General features: G+C 39.5%; 1 protein-coding gene across 1 annotated transcript in view; it reads left to right on the top strand.

Annotated features, from left to right (window-relative positions):
* ASPG (asparaginase) overlaps nt 1-10344 on the top strand; it is a gene marked incomplete at its 5' end in the record, with an annotated part of 41485 nt that extends 31141 nt beyond the window's left edge. The window contains 4 exons of the mRNA XM_009572678.1: nt 1432-1518; nt 7918-8017; nt 8340-8398; nt 10069-10344. Coding sequence (XP_009570973.1) covers nt 1432-1518; nt 7918-8017; nt 8340-8393 — 241 coding nt within the window. The remainder of the gene's footprint in view (nt 1-1431; nt 1519-7917; nt 8018-8339; nt 8399-10068) is intronic.
* Nucleotides 10345-13505: the final 3161 nt, after the last annotated feature.

Raw genomic sequence — 13505 nt, 5'->3', positions numbered from 1 at the left:
ATATTTTAGATAACTGAACAAACTTGCAGCATTTGCTGTTCCAGCAATGCTTTGCCATGAAACAAAGAAAGATTTTTTTTTTTTGGCTGTCAATTGAAACAAAGTACAATTTAAATAAATCTGTCTGGTAGATTAAGTAACCTATGTTTGGAAAAGCAAAATGATTCCTATAGCATCTGTACAGTTGTTTAATTTATAAATTAAGGTCTTATATGAAACATAAGCTTACATAGGCTTAATATGGATAACTGTAAAGTAACTTCTTATTCGAGATGGAGTTTCCTAAAAAGAAGCAGAGGGATTAGATAAGCAGTTTAGTCCAGTTCTAAAATGGAAAGGCCCAGGGCTACCTCCAAGAAAATGCAAGGGATTAAGCAGAACGTGTATATGAGCTTATTTTTTATTTGTAATTAATACAGATAGAGGTTTTAGGTAATGGGCTGGGAAAGCCCATATATTTCCTATTACAATTATATGCCTAGCTCTTTATTTTGAAGTGTTATGGCATAGCAACTTACTTAAAAGAGGAACTATGAAACTATTCCTAATCTACTGATGTCATCATGCTCTTTCTGGACGAAAAAACTGTTCGGATTTGTGAACTAGATCATTTGTTTAGCAGAGGATCACGTTGTCACCTCCTTTTGGAACCTAGTTCTAAACTTTTCACTAGGTCACTTGTGAAAAACGTATTTCGCACATTTTTCATCTGTCATGTTATCTTCTACCCACAACAGTACCTTTAGAGACCAGACTTTTCCATGGACTTTCTCAAGCGTCTGACTAAGGTATAGGAGTTGGCTGGTAGTGCTTAAATATCTATTCGTCCCTTTATCTCAAAGGAAAGGACAGGGAAGACCTCCTAAAGACTCCAGGTGGAAATAAATAATAAAGGTATTGGGAGGAAGGGGTTAGGAAAAGGTGTGCTTTTGTGGGAGGTTCGTAAGAATACTTACAATTCCTGATTAGCTTCTACATTAACCTAAAGATCCATTGCTTATCTGCAAGACATATGTTTTATTTAAGACTGGTATATATGGGCATTGTATTCTGTAAAATACAGGACTGATGCTATGTAATAAATGTCCTCACTGTTTGCATGTATTTCAATCACTAATATTTTAAGTGTTAAATTAAGCTAGCACTAAGGTAAAGAAAATAAACTTTCTTTTAAGAGAAAGGGATGCATCTCTCTCATTTTCAGAGCTGAACTTAACACTTCCGTGAACTTAGTATGTGAATGATTTTTTGATAGGGAGGGCAGATCTGTTTACTACATCTGTCGCTTTGGAGAAGATTCATTGGTTCTGTGATGGTGGCAAATATCACATAAGAACTTTCACTGACTGTGTATATGAGTAATGCTGGATTTAGGGAAAAAAAACCACTGGTCAAGACACTTTCTCCGTTTTTTCTATTCCTTTCATAAAGGCACATACAAGTGATTAATTTGTTACGAGAAACGGGAGCGCACCTTTCAAGACATGACTTGGAGAACATTGGAACAATACTCTGCAGGTAAATGTGATATAAGGTGAGGTGGCCCTGAAAGTGGATGGAGGGGGATGTTTTTCAGAAGAGACTCTCAGAATGAAGAACAGTGTGTAGACAACGTCCAAGAAACAGTTGGGTCCCTGGCACATGACATGGCTATTTCTGTGCTAGACTAATAATGAGGAAACAAGTGAAGTGATGAAATTAAGAATCTGTGTCGGAGCACCAGTAACTCAAGAGAGCTCCAAAGCAGGGAGTATTGTGGGAATAAGTGAACTGGAAGCAAATATGCCTTGTTTTTTCCAAGCACTTTTACTGAGGAAGGGTGAGGAGGAAGCTGTGCAAGGTGTGATTTTATAGCATCTCTGAGAATAAAGCTGCATATAGTGCATCATTTTTATTTTCTTAAAATCCACTTTTCACTTACATGGGAATGGCTTCTACTCTAACTAGCATGTAACATCGTTCTTAAAAATAACTAAATCAAATAGACAAATAGGATTAATCCTAAAACTTTTGAACAACTGCTCGCCGTCTCTATATTTAATTTTAAGAGGATATAATCCTCTTATATCCTTTCCATACAGTTGCTTTTAATGTATAAGGTGGTTTAATGATATGGATATATATTATGAAAAGAAATAGATGCTTGATTTTATTTTTTCCAGTACTGGTCCTGAATTACAATTTCTGAAAATTGTAAGAAAGTTTCATGTATTTCCTAAAATTACTTATCGTTTTTACTTTATTTCTTCTTCTCTTCTTCTTCTCAAAACCAAAAAAACCCTGAGTACCGGCCTTTATATCAGGACTTGGCAGGAAACCATAAGACTTGTAGGAACCAGCCAGTGCTGTATATTGTCTACAACAATATAAGGTCAAGGTAAAGCTTATGTGTGTTCTATATAGAGACTAGACTCTATCATTTGAGTAATTCCGGAATCAAGAAATACTAGCTGGAGTGTTTCCGTTGTCATAACACTCTCAGAGGAGAGTGGGTAATAAGGCTTTTACCATGAAGTTAAAATATGCGCTTCCCAGGACACTGCAAGTGATAGGACAGAACTAAACCCTTGGTTTGCATAGTTTCCATCTGCCAAGAGGGCAAGAGGAGTGGCTTAGGGAATGGCGTTCCTCTGCAAATAAACTGGCCCCTTACTTAGCCCTGGTGCCACATGCAGAACCAGTTTGGCCAGCTGACCTGGGAGTAGTATGTCCAAAAAAAACCCAAGAGAACAAGGGTCCTCTAAACAAAAAGTGGTTCTGATGCAGTTTGTTACAGCATTTTAAGGAGGATTGTACACCCTGCATCTGTATTGCATGATCTCCTGTCGTTCAAAGCTGGTATTTTGGTAATAAACATTTAAGGTATTTTGAACTTGCATTGATGGTAATAAGTTTAGTATAAAAACAATGTAAATATTCCAAACAGAGGGCGGCAGTGCACGTGTGTGCAGAGGCTGAATGAGGACTCGGCGCAGAGTGCCGTACTCAGGGTGAGAGGGGAAGAGGCTCTCCCACCTTGGTGCAGGTCAGGAGCCAGGGCCATGGTTCTCTGCCGGCCTGCAGCTTGGAGTAGCATCCGTGGCCAGAGGCATGCCCACTGACAGATGTCACTGCATGGCATGTACCAGGAGCGCAGCCAGCCTAAGGCAGTGGTCAGGCTTCGAGACAGCGCTGAAGTGTTTGTGAATGGTGGCTCTTCCATACACTGCTCCTGCAGAGCTAAAGGGCTTTCTTTCCTCTTGCTGTTTTAGAGGGCCCGGCGTAGTCTTATCCACCAAAGTGGACTTTTTCCACAGAGCATTATTCAGATGCCTAAAAGTTACTAAATTGAGGTACTGGAGTTTGTCCTCCTGCCAAAATGTCTCAGATAATTCTTCTGGAGTATCCTCAGATGACCTGACTGATACACTCATTTTTCCAGCACACTTGGGCTCACTTCTCTGTCCTACCTCTCACCTCCTCCTTTTAAGCCTTCCCTTTGCAGGCACCGGCACCTTCATGGCAGTCAACGTGTTCACATGGTCAAGCTGCTTATAGAACAAGCTGTTTATGACATCTTCCCTCTGTCTAATTTGAACTATTTTCCTACATCTCTTCTATCTTGTAATGTGCCTTAAGCTGCAATTTGTACCAGTCTGAATTTGTCACCAAGGCAGTATGTCAACCTCTTGGGGTTTAGAAGGACAAAGCTGCTTGCTTTCTGATAAGCTCTGGGTTCCTGCACTTAGCTAACTTAACTTTTTTCTCCCATACAGTTCTCTCTGAATTAGAAACTATAATCATGTTTTCCCCCCTGCTACTTACCTATCCTCAAACAAACTGGCTTTCATAAAACACCATGAACAGTGATTTTTGTGTTCTAATACTGTCTCCTCTGTTTAGACTCATGATTTTAGAATAGACTAGAATAGTTCAGTTGGAAGATTTTGGAGATAAAATAAAAATAAATGTGCTCCTTTGGCATTGGTGATGTTTGAGAGGGAAAGGAATACCAACCAGAACTGAGAGTTGGACAGTATCAGCGGGAACTCTAGTGTAGGAAGTGGAGATGCACATAGGTGCAGCCAAGATGATCTAGTTAATGAATCTTTCATGGTTTCATTTGCTGGTTTCTTTTTTTAAGTGAGAGGTGTTAGTCTGATTTTTAGAATCACTTTGGTGATGTTTGGTATCTAGTTCATGGCTTTGTTTTGAAATGAGAAAGAGGTCTCAATGTTAGTAATCTGTTAAAAATGTCAGATTCTCTTCTCATATTGCAGTAGTATTGTCATCTGTCTGCAAAACCAAACCATGATGAGATAAATTGGGACACTCAGACTTATTCTGAAGGCTTGTCAAGTTCTGGAGTTGGTAAACAGTTGCTTTGTGTTTGTTTTTTAAAGGAAAAAAGCCTGTATATAATTGAGATAGTCTGTACTTCACAAAATTAAATAGGGGCCTAAAGCCAAACCAGCTTTCTCTTTCATATTCTTAGATTTCCTAAAATGATATGATATAATATTCAAGGATGCAGCCTTTCAAAATCAGCAACTTTCAGAATTTAACATAAACTTGGGGGGTGGGGCTGGCGGAGGAAGGATAAATAGGCCTCTGCAGGAATTAGGACCAAGCTTCTAATGTCTGCTGTCTTTCAAAGAAGTCTGTCTCAACTGAGAGAGATGTGGAGATACTAGCTAAGAGCAGCACTCCCAAATGTGTTCAGGATAGAACAAACCATGCCTTGTGCTGGACTTTAACTTGCTTTTTGAGGATTTTCATTTTAAAAAAAAAGGAAGAAGAAAAAATTTTCTTTTCTGTTAGGGTGATGATACACCGAAAAAAAAAGAAAGTCTTTCCTGATCGCTTTATACAGACACTGAAAAAAGAGAATTGCTGAAAAAGCAGAGCTTTGTGTCCCTGGGAAGGATGAAATACTAGTACCTGAGGAGGCAGGAGGGAACCCCAAGGTGTCATTTCACTGTACTTGTTACTTCCCAGATCTAGAACTGCATTGGCCCATGTCCTTCTAAACCCTCTGAGACCTGAGCAGCTTCGCTCCTGGTACCTTGACAGTAAGGCACCCCTTAAACAGCAGCTCCTGTAACTGAGTTTGCGTGATGCTAGTGTGACAGGAGGCACAAAATCATCAGGCATTATCACTATCCGTGTTTTCTTAGCTGTAGCTCTGTCATCATCATGGCTACATTAGCCGTGCTGAAACTGTGAAATGGATACATAATCATTTTTTCTAAATGCAAGAGTATTGATAGGCAGCATACCTGGGATTATCTGCTGTAAAAGTCAGTGTTATCAGTCAGAGTTTAGTAAAGTGTGGTAAGTAGTTCTTTGCCAACAAAGCAGGTTTTAAACATCCTGATTAAGTGTATATTGAAGTTATTTTTATTCCATTTCATGATATAAAAATGATGGACTTATTGCTTAGAGGATGCACTTGTAGTTGGAATTGCTGGCATAAATATCTTTGAGAAAAATACAGAGCAAAGGTCCCTATAGCCTATGTTAAGAAGTCCTATGTATATATTTGACTATATGAAGTACACTTACAGTATGTAAAGGAAATACAGATGCGTTTGGCTTGACTATGGAGATCTGGAATTGAAGAAAATGTTTTGTGGTGTTCTTGATTATAATCAATTTAGTGAATAGTAGGTATCTTCTATTTAGAGTGGTATCTAAATTTTCTCGCAAGCTACATCACTTTTTGTTCTCTGGGTCACAATCCCCATAGAATACATTTCTCACTTGACCAGTAAATGGCTGCTGCAAAATTGAAGATACTTCTGTGTATTTGGATTGCTCTAATGTCACGGAAGGAGACCACTTCTCAGTGTTGACCTCTGGCAATGTGGGTTGAATTGCTCTTTCTGAACAGGTGCTATTAGGCAGTTAATTTTCTAGTGCAGTAGTCCTTGTTTGTTGCTTACAGTGATGCTAGCTGAATTGCCCTCGGTATGTAGGTTGGTGATATTTCTAAATGTGCTGGTCTTTGCCCAAAGTGGTTTCCGCTTTGCACATGGCTGAATGATGAGATTCTGTTCGGCAAATGCAGTGCTTTCCTGCCAGTGTTGGAGACGCTTGTAACTCTCACTTGCTAGGTAGGCTTTTTGTTTGTTTGTGTGTTCCGTAATTCTGGGACCTTCCAGTGTCGACAGCAAGAGACTTGTCTTTGTAAATAAAGATAATTCTTGTGTTCCAGAAGTGGCTGCTAAGCAATTTCTTCTCTGCTTTACTAATGCTTACACATTTTCTTTATTAATGCTTACTTTTTCCTGCAGTTTCTTTAAGGACTTCTACTGAGCTTCCTGTTAGACCACCTTTGCCTTCCTCTGTTTCCTTATTGCTTCTGAGGGGCCTTTTTTTGTGATGGCAGTTCTAATTAATGATTTATTGATCCTTTTCTTCATGATGTCAGACTGACGCACTGTTAAACCTCATAGCACCCCACTGCCACTTCCCTCTCCCCCAAAGGCCCCAGCCGTAGGTCTTCTGCCCTGCCTCAGGATGGTAGGGTTGCATGGAGGAATACAGAGAGACTGTTTGCTTTCCCTTTTCCTGCCCAACCTCTGGGACTGCTGCAAGCAAAAGCCTCTCTGACTTTCTCCTCCGACTGCTGCAATTAGAGGCTTCCACTCCCCTGAAAACATTTTTTCAGGTACTTAAAGAGATTTAATCAACAACAGAAGTGATTTCAGCCTAGCAGAGAAGTGAATGTTGCAGCTTTCCTTTCGGGGTTTCTTCCATAAGCTTACCTGACTGTCAGGCCCTTGCATTTCCAGCCTTCTCCACTCTCCAAAGGTCTGCCTGGCTTGGTTGTCATACCTAGGAGCCCGTCACTGTCCTCCATCCCTGCTGCCAGCAGTATGCCGTTCCCCCACAGCGAGCACTGTTAAGGCAGCAAACTCTGAACTTAATAAGTTTGGGGAGGGTTCCCCCTTTCTTAATGAGATTCAACCTCACTCGATGATTATCGGTGTGGTTCTCTTGAAACAATCTGCAAGCACATGGCAAGCTCAGGTCTGAAGCCTGACAGATGTTGGTATCTTGAGAAAACTGAAGATAGTCCTCCCAGTCTTGCTGTCAGTTCAGCCGGTCCACAGGCTTGGCACAGATGATCATGCTTTTGCGTATGTACAGACTGTTAGCCCTTCTTTTATCAAAATAGAAGTTAAAAATGAACCTCAAGTGTTATGGATGAGACTACAGCAGATGTGCAAAGAAACAATCTGGTGTACATTCCTCTGAAAACTTTAACTCACTTATTTGTATATGATTCATTTTGATCCTTTCTATTGCTTGTTATACATAGCAGATAGCGGTCATCTTTAAAAAGCTTTTTTTTTTTGCTTGCTGCCCATTTAAATCTTACAAATTATCTTATAAAACTCAAAAAAATGTCACTGTGTTACTGTCCAAATGATATCCCATAAATATGCTGTCATAGCTTCTGATAGCAAACACAGTTATGCAAACTTGTGAAGGGGGTTTCTTAATGGTTTTAAATAAGGCACGCTGATTGCTAGCACATCTGCTTGTGCTCTCACTTACTCAGCTGCATCTTGATTTAGCCATTGCCCTCCCCCCAACTCATTTCATGAGATAAACGTTGTGTTGTGAAATATGAAACTGCATGACTTTTTTTCCCCTTTGGTCATAGTCACACCCACTATGTGAAACTAGCCTGTTGTAAGTACTTATACACAGCCCTATTAATTTAAGGAACTGATTCATCAAGCTGTGTTGCTTGCTCAGCTATTCAAAGCTGTTGTAATAGTGTTCCTTTCCTTACCTCTCTACCCTGCCAGCCATGTTGAGCTTATTCTGGTTCAGCGTTTACTTGCTGAGCTAATTGACAGGACCCAGGAGCACACTGACATGGACTGAAAGATTTAGAACCAATATTAATTATTCTTTTTCCAGCCTTGCAGCTAAAGGCGATGTGGATGGGCTGTGTGCCTGGTACCTAGCTGGTGCAGACCTGAAGCAAACTGGTTATGATGGCAGGAATCCCCTACAAGTAGTAAGTGTGCATATGGCTGTACTCCGTATGGCGTGCTAGCTGTGTGAGTAATAACACACGCTGTCGGATAATATTAGTTTGGGAAAAGTAAATGCTGCTTTGGGGACTATAAACCGGATCAGAGTTTGTTACTAACTCAAGTCTGGTGCTGTTCCGAAGTAATAAATTGTTGGAGCCAGAATTTTCTCATCTATGTCAGAGGAATTAAAATTTAAATTGGATTTTAATTATTTTGTGGTAACATACTCTTACTTCCCACAAGTAAGTATTTGCATGTCCTGGTGCACAGGATGGCAGGATTTATTCATATTTCTACTTACAGGCAGAGGCCACAGGGCATAAGGAGGTTCTTGACTTCTTTAGACACAAGCAGTAAAGAAGGTAAGATCTCATTTTCAAGTGCTAGATTTCTGAAATATAAGGATCAGCATATACATGTATGTCGGGAGATTGTATTTAAGTCCTAGTTCACCCTGGGGCATCTGGGTTCAGCTGCTGTCCCTGCCTTAGTTTCAGAGTACTTTAATCCTTCTTTGCAGAGTGGGGCTAATGTTTATTCCTCTTTCTGCCTGAGCCTGGAAATGCTTTTTTATGGTGCGTTCCACAGAGTGGTTCTGAACTTGGTTGGGAATCTAAATGCTACCAAAATAAAACCACTGAGGGCAGCAATGTCTTGTTCCGTTGGCCTGTTGCAATGAATTGCTCCCCTGTCGTGTCTGCATTAGAGAGGAAATGCCTTTTATCAGGCACTTTGCCAGGCCTGGTTTTCAGGGTGCCGTCCCCACAGCACAGGAGCGTACCCTTCTCCAGTAGAGCTGCGAGGCGATCACAGCCGTTCGGCTGCACAGCCTCCCACTCAGGAGGTGCTACTGTGGTACCTACAGCATCTCCACGTGTGCTCTCCCTCTAGCTTTTAATGGAGCACCTTATACCAGCCCATCTTCTAGTGTAACATAGTCAACTACCACGGGAGACATGGGGCAGATTCTTAACAGACAGGAGTCAGTTGTACTACATACATAGACTCCAGAAGGCTCCCTTTCAGCAGAGAGCTCTGCCGAGGGCTTGCTCCCTCTCCGGGCGCAGGACAGGGCAGTGCCATGGCCTCTCTCTTATTCAGACCTTAGATGTAGCTGCCTGGTTGTCTCTGACATGAACTCCCAGCATGAATCTCTTCTGTGCTGCTAACATACGTGCGTTTCCCTAGCTGTGTGCATGTGAAGTGGGTGTGAACCTCGTGTTCAAAGCATCAGATCTGACAAGTCTCTCTATAGGAAACTTGTCTGGGTGTTTGACCTTCTCCAATGCTGTGCTGTAACTGGAGACACTTAAAACACTTGCCTTTCATTTCTCAGAACTCCTTTCTGATGCAATACGTTGTTGATTTAGATATCTCTTCTCCAATATATTGGCAAGTCTAATACCAATTTAAATATTGGGACGAGATGATCTCCTTTATTTAATAAAATTAACACAAAATTTAGTTAAAGGTTTTGCTGCATCCGTGGCTGCCTTGCCGCTTGTGTGTCCCCCATTTGATCAATGTGAATGAATTCATGTGTGTATAAGTGGGGAAGTGCAACTGGAATAGCATTTTTTCATCACTATGTACTGGTCTAAATGAAAATAGGACAGAATCAGGCATTTTTTGCTTTCCTGTAAAGTTTTGGGTTTTCTTTGGTTTTAGCTGATACAGAAGGATTAGATAAAATCACAGTCTGGAGCATGTAAATTGAAGTTCTTCAGTGTCCAGGATGAAGACGCTAAAAATACCTTCAGAATATGGGTTATGTTGCAAAGGGATTTCCATTTTCAGTGAAATACGTCTGCAAAAGTCACTTTTCTTTTGTAAGTGGGGAGTGAATGTGTTAAATCCTCAACTCCTGCACGGATCATCTCTTAATTCCTTTGGACTGAGCCACCATTAGTGTAGGCAGTCTGAAGGAAGTCTTCAGTACCGCATGAGAACTTGCTTGACAGGCTACAAAGTAATCTCTTCTCGGGGTTTTGGATGCTGCCTAGTTCTAAACATCCATTTTCTCTTTCTCCAGAGGTTATAGAAGATGGTCACTCCTCTTCAGAAATACCAGCTTTGAACATTAATGGTGTTAAGCAGTTATGGGAGGAAAAAAGGAAAGGAACAATGGTAGCTGCACTTGGAGCATACAGGAAAGCTAGAGCTTAGAAATATTCTTTATTTAGGATCGCATTAAGTTCTTACTGATTGTCTAAAAATGATTTACTGCTTTATCTTTTAATCACTTTTGAAAAGAAATTTTTATAAACAAGCGAGGCTAGAATGTATTGCCTTTACTGTACAAGTTCTGTTTTTAAAGAGACCTTCTGAATCTTCTTATGTTAAATCAATGAGGACAGTATTGCAGGCATAGCAAACGGAAAGGCTGTGGTGAATTCATACCAAGAAAAAACAGTGGATTGTGCATTTCTGGGTTTCAACTAATAAAATCTCTGAGGAACAATGTTGGTTTCACTTTGTCTGTTTTTTGCAATGGCTTGTATCACTTCAGTTGCAATTACAGCAATTGTGAGTGTCAGTGCAAACAATTGAATCAGTCATGGGCATCTGCCTGCAGTTGTGTACTAATCTTCACCAATGTGTCACTATAAAACCTCACTTAAAATGAGTAGGAGGCAGATGCCATAAAGCATGTTTGTGGGACTGTCTAAGTGAATTGATTGTTTTGTTTCTAATAGCATCTTTCCCACATCCTGACCGGAATATAATCAAGATTGCTACATGCTGGACACATAATACTTTGGACTGTAAATGTGATCTCAGTATTAACAGACCCCAAGTCTGAAGTCCCAACGCTTTCATACTAAAGAAAAAAAGCAATATATATCTTTTCAGCTGTGTCCGCCCTTGAATATGTAAACGTAAAGAATACTTCAGGCAAATGCATATATTGGAGATGGCAACTTTTAATTTCACCTACAGCTTCTGCAATAATCTATGTGGATTTTCTATCTGCTTCATCTGAAGGGAATCTTTGAAGTGCAGATAGTTTTTTCTTTTTCCTCTTTATACTCTTCAGCCTTCCCACAGCTATTCTTATCATGGAGAAAAGCTGCATGGACTACTTGCTGAGCCTGCTAGTATTAAAAGATTCCCAAGGTACGTTGCATATCAGATCCCTCTAAAACAAGGTAACTGTGCATGTAGTCTGAGGAAACGCTGTATACACTCTAGTTAAAGACAAAACAAAAACATAAAAAGGCATGATTTTTTTCATGTGAAGAGTAGTGCACCTCTTCACTATGGTCACAAAAATTACAACTATTATTATTATTCAATATTATTATTATTACAACATTATTCAATAAATGATATTATATAGCAAGAAATATGCTTTAGATTGAATAAAATTAATACGGAATTAAGTAAATGAGATCTAACATAAGAAATCGGGCTTCAAATTCATCACCTTTTTGGTGTCTTATCTGTAAATACATAAAGGCAATGCATGTAACAAAGTAATATTTGTGAAAATTTTTACGATCAGGAGAAAAACCTGAAACAGGAAAACAGGCTCTTCTTCCTACAGTATTTAGACCTGCTATATTAACTCTTGCCTAATCAATAGTCTAAAAGTTGGTGCACTGAACTAGGAAATCCCTGATAAACTTCTCTGCAAGTGACTTTCTCGAGATTGGAATTTTTTTTTAAATGATTCTCAGATGTAATAATTTGCCATAGCAGCATCCATTCTTTATTTCTGTACCAGAACGACTGACAGCAACATATACAGAAGCATCAATATTTTCCTTATACCCTTCAATAAGGGTTGATTTAAACTATAGAAAACTTTTTGAACAATAATGTTCTTACATTTCTAAAATAAAACACCCATCTAAAGTACAAAACATACTTTTTTTTTTTCTTTTGAACAAAGAATGGTATTCTGGTGTGAATTACTGAAATAATAGGTCTTAACAGTAAAACCAAAGGAGAGGGAAGAAAACAGACAACCATTTTCTTCCTGCATATGAGCCAGGTAAAGACATGAAGGACAACATTTAGAAATGTGATCCAGTAAGAAAACTTCTAGTTAGAAGCTCGTAAAGCTAAAATGAAATGGTTTGGGTCATGTTTACAGTGAGAGTAAAACAGTATTAGCTTCTTTCTGACAAACCTTTACAGAAATGTATATCCTATTAATATGCTATCTTGCAGGATAGTATTCTTGCAGCTTTCTAGAAAAATTTGCCATTTGCCTTATAAATAGACCAGTATCTAACATGTTTTAATGGCAAATGCATGAATGCAAATTTAACATTTATCTGAGAAAGAACCGGATCTCTTTTATGTATGTCAAAATTTCATTCAAGAACTGTAACAGTCTACAAGCGTTAAGAGAAACTGTGCATAGGGTGCTGTGATTAAAAAAGTGGCAAAAATCACCCAGTCAAGGCCAGAAACTTCAGCTCTTGATTCAGTGTCAGGGACGAACTTCAATAATGCTTTCGAGATCCTGTGTTTGTCTTGTTCGTCTGTTACACCCTTTGCTCTGTGCGGTGGATTTAATAATCATAATTATACTCTCCCCGATAACTCCCAGTCTTATGATGAATCTATTTGTGTGTAGTAACCCTTAAGCTTTACATCATTATTGGTCAAAAGCAAAATCTTGTTATTATTAAGGAATGAAAATTCTACCTATTTGTTTCTACCTATTTGTTTTAGTTACTGTAAGCAGCTGAGTGTCTTTCATTAGTTAACGTATGCTAGACATTCCAGGGGCAGCTTAATTTTTTTAAACATCCTAATTTTTCTCCTTCAGATCATCCCTGAAAAGATCTTTTTATCCAGCCATCTTCTGCTTGGTGAAGGTTTGCAGATTAAGCAGCTGTACAGGGCCATTGCTAATGCAAACACGCTCATTCTACTGCCAGGACTAGCTGCGGGTCCATTTCATAACTTCTATAACAGCTTTAACTCCAATCACCCATCATGTCCGTGTATCCTTTCATATCTACGTCCAATTATAGTTTGTTAGATTGAACGCATACTGCAAGGATCATCTGCAGATCGGTGCTTGATATTTCATACACAGTACACATTGGAATAGCACGGTAGAAGCTTGTTAAGTTCTACCTAAAACTAAATAAAGTTAGTTTTGCATTTTTTTGGGCGCAGAAAAGCTTGTGGTATTTTTTAGTATCAGTTTTTAATACTTATTGGAACATAAAGATGACATTTCAGTTTCTGTTAGAAAACAGTTGTGGTTCCCATTCTTTTCCAGCCTCGGTCTAATAATGCAAGTGTTCGGGCTGTAGCTTCCCTTGCCCTACAAAAGCACCAACAGATGAAATGCCATGCCAGGAAAGTGCAGAAGCTCCTGAGAGAGCCTGCTAGTGCGTGAGTGTCAGAGAGGCTGCTGCGGGTCTGTGACCATCCTTTTGAATAGCACAATTTCCGCAGTGACTGTACAACAGCAAGAAGGCATAGTCGATAATCTGAGACTCG

Source organism: Fulmarus glacialis, unplaced genomic scaffold (assembly GCF_000690835.1).
Source record: "Fulmarus glacialis isolate BGI_N327 unplaced genomic scaffold, ASM69083v1 scaffold990, whole genome shotgun sequence".
In the NCBI taxonomy this organism is placed as follows: domain Eukaryota; kingdom Metazoa; phylum Chordata; class Aves; order Procellariiformes; family Procellariidae; genus Fulmarus; species Fulmarus glacialis.
This window is presented reverse-complemented; position numbering and strand designations above follow the sequence as displayed.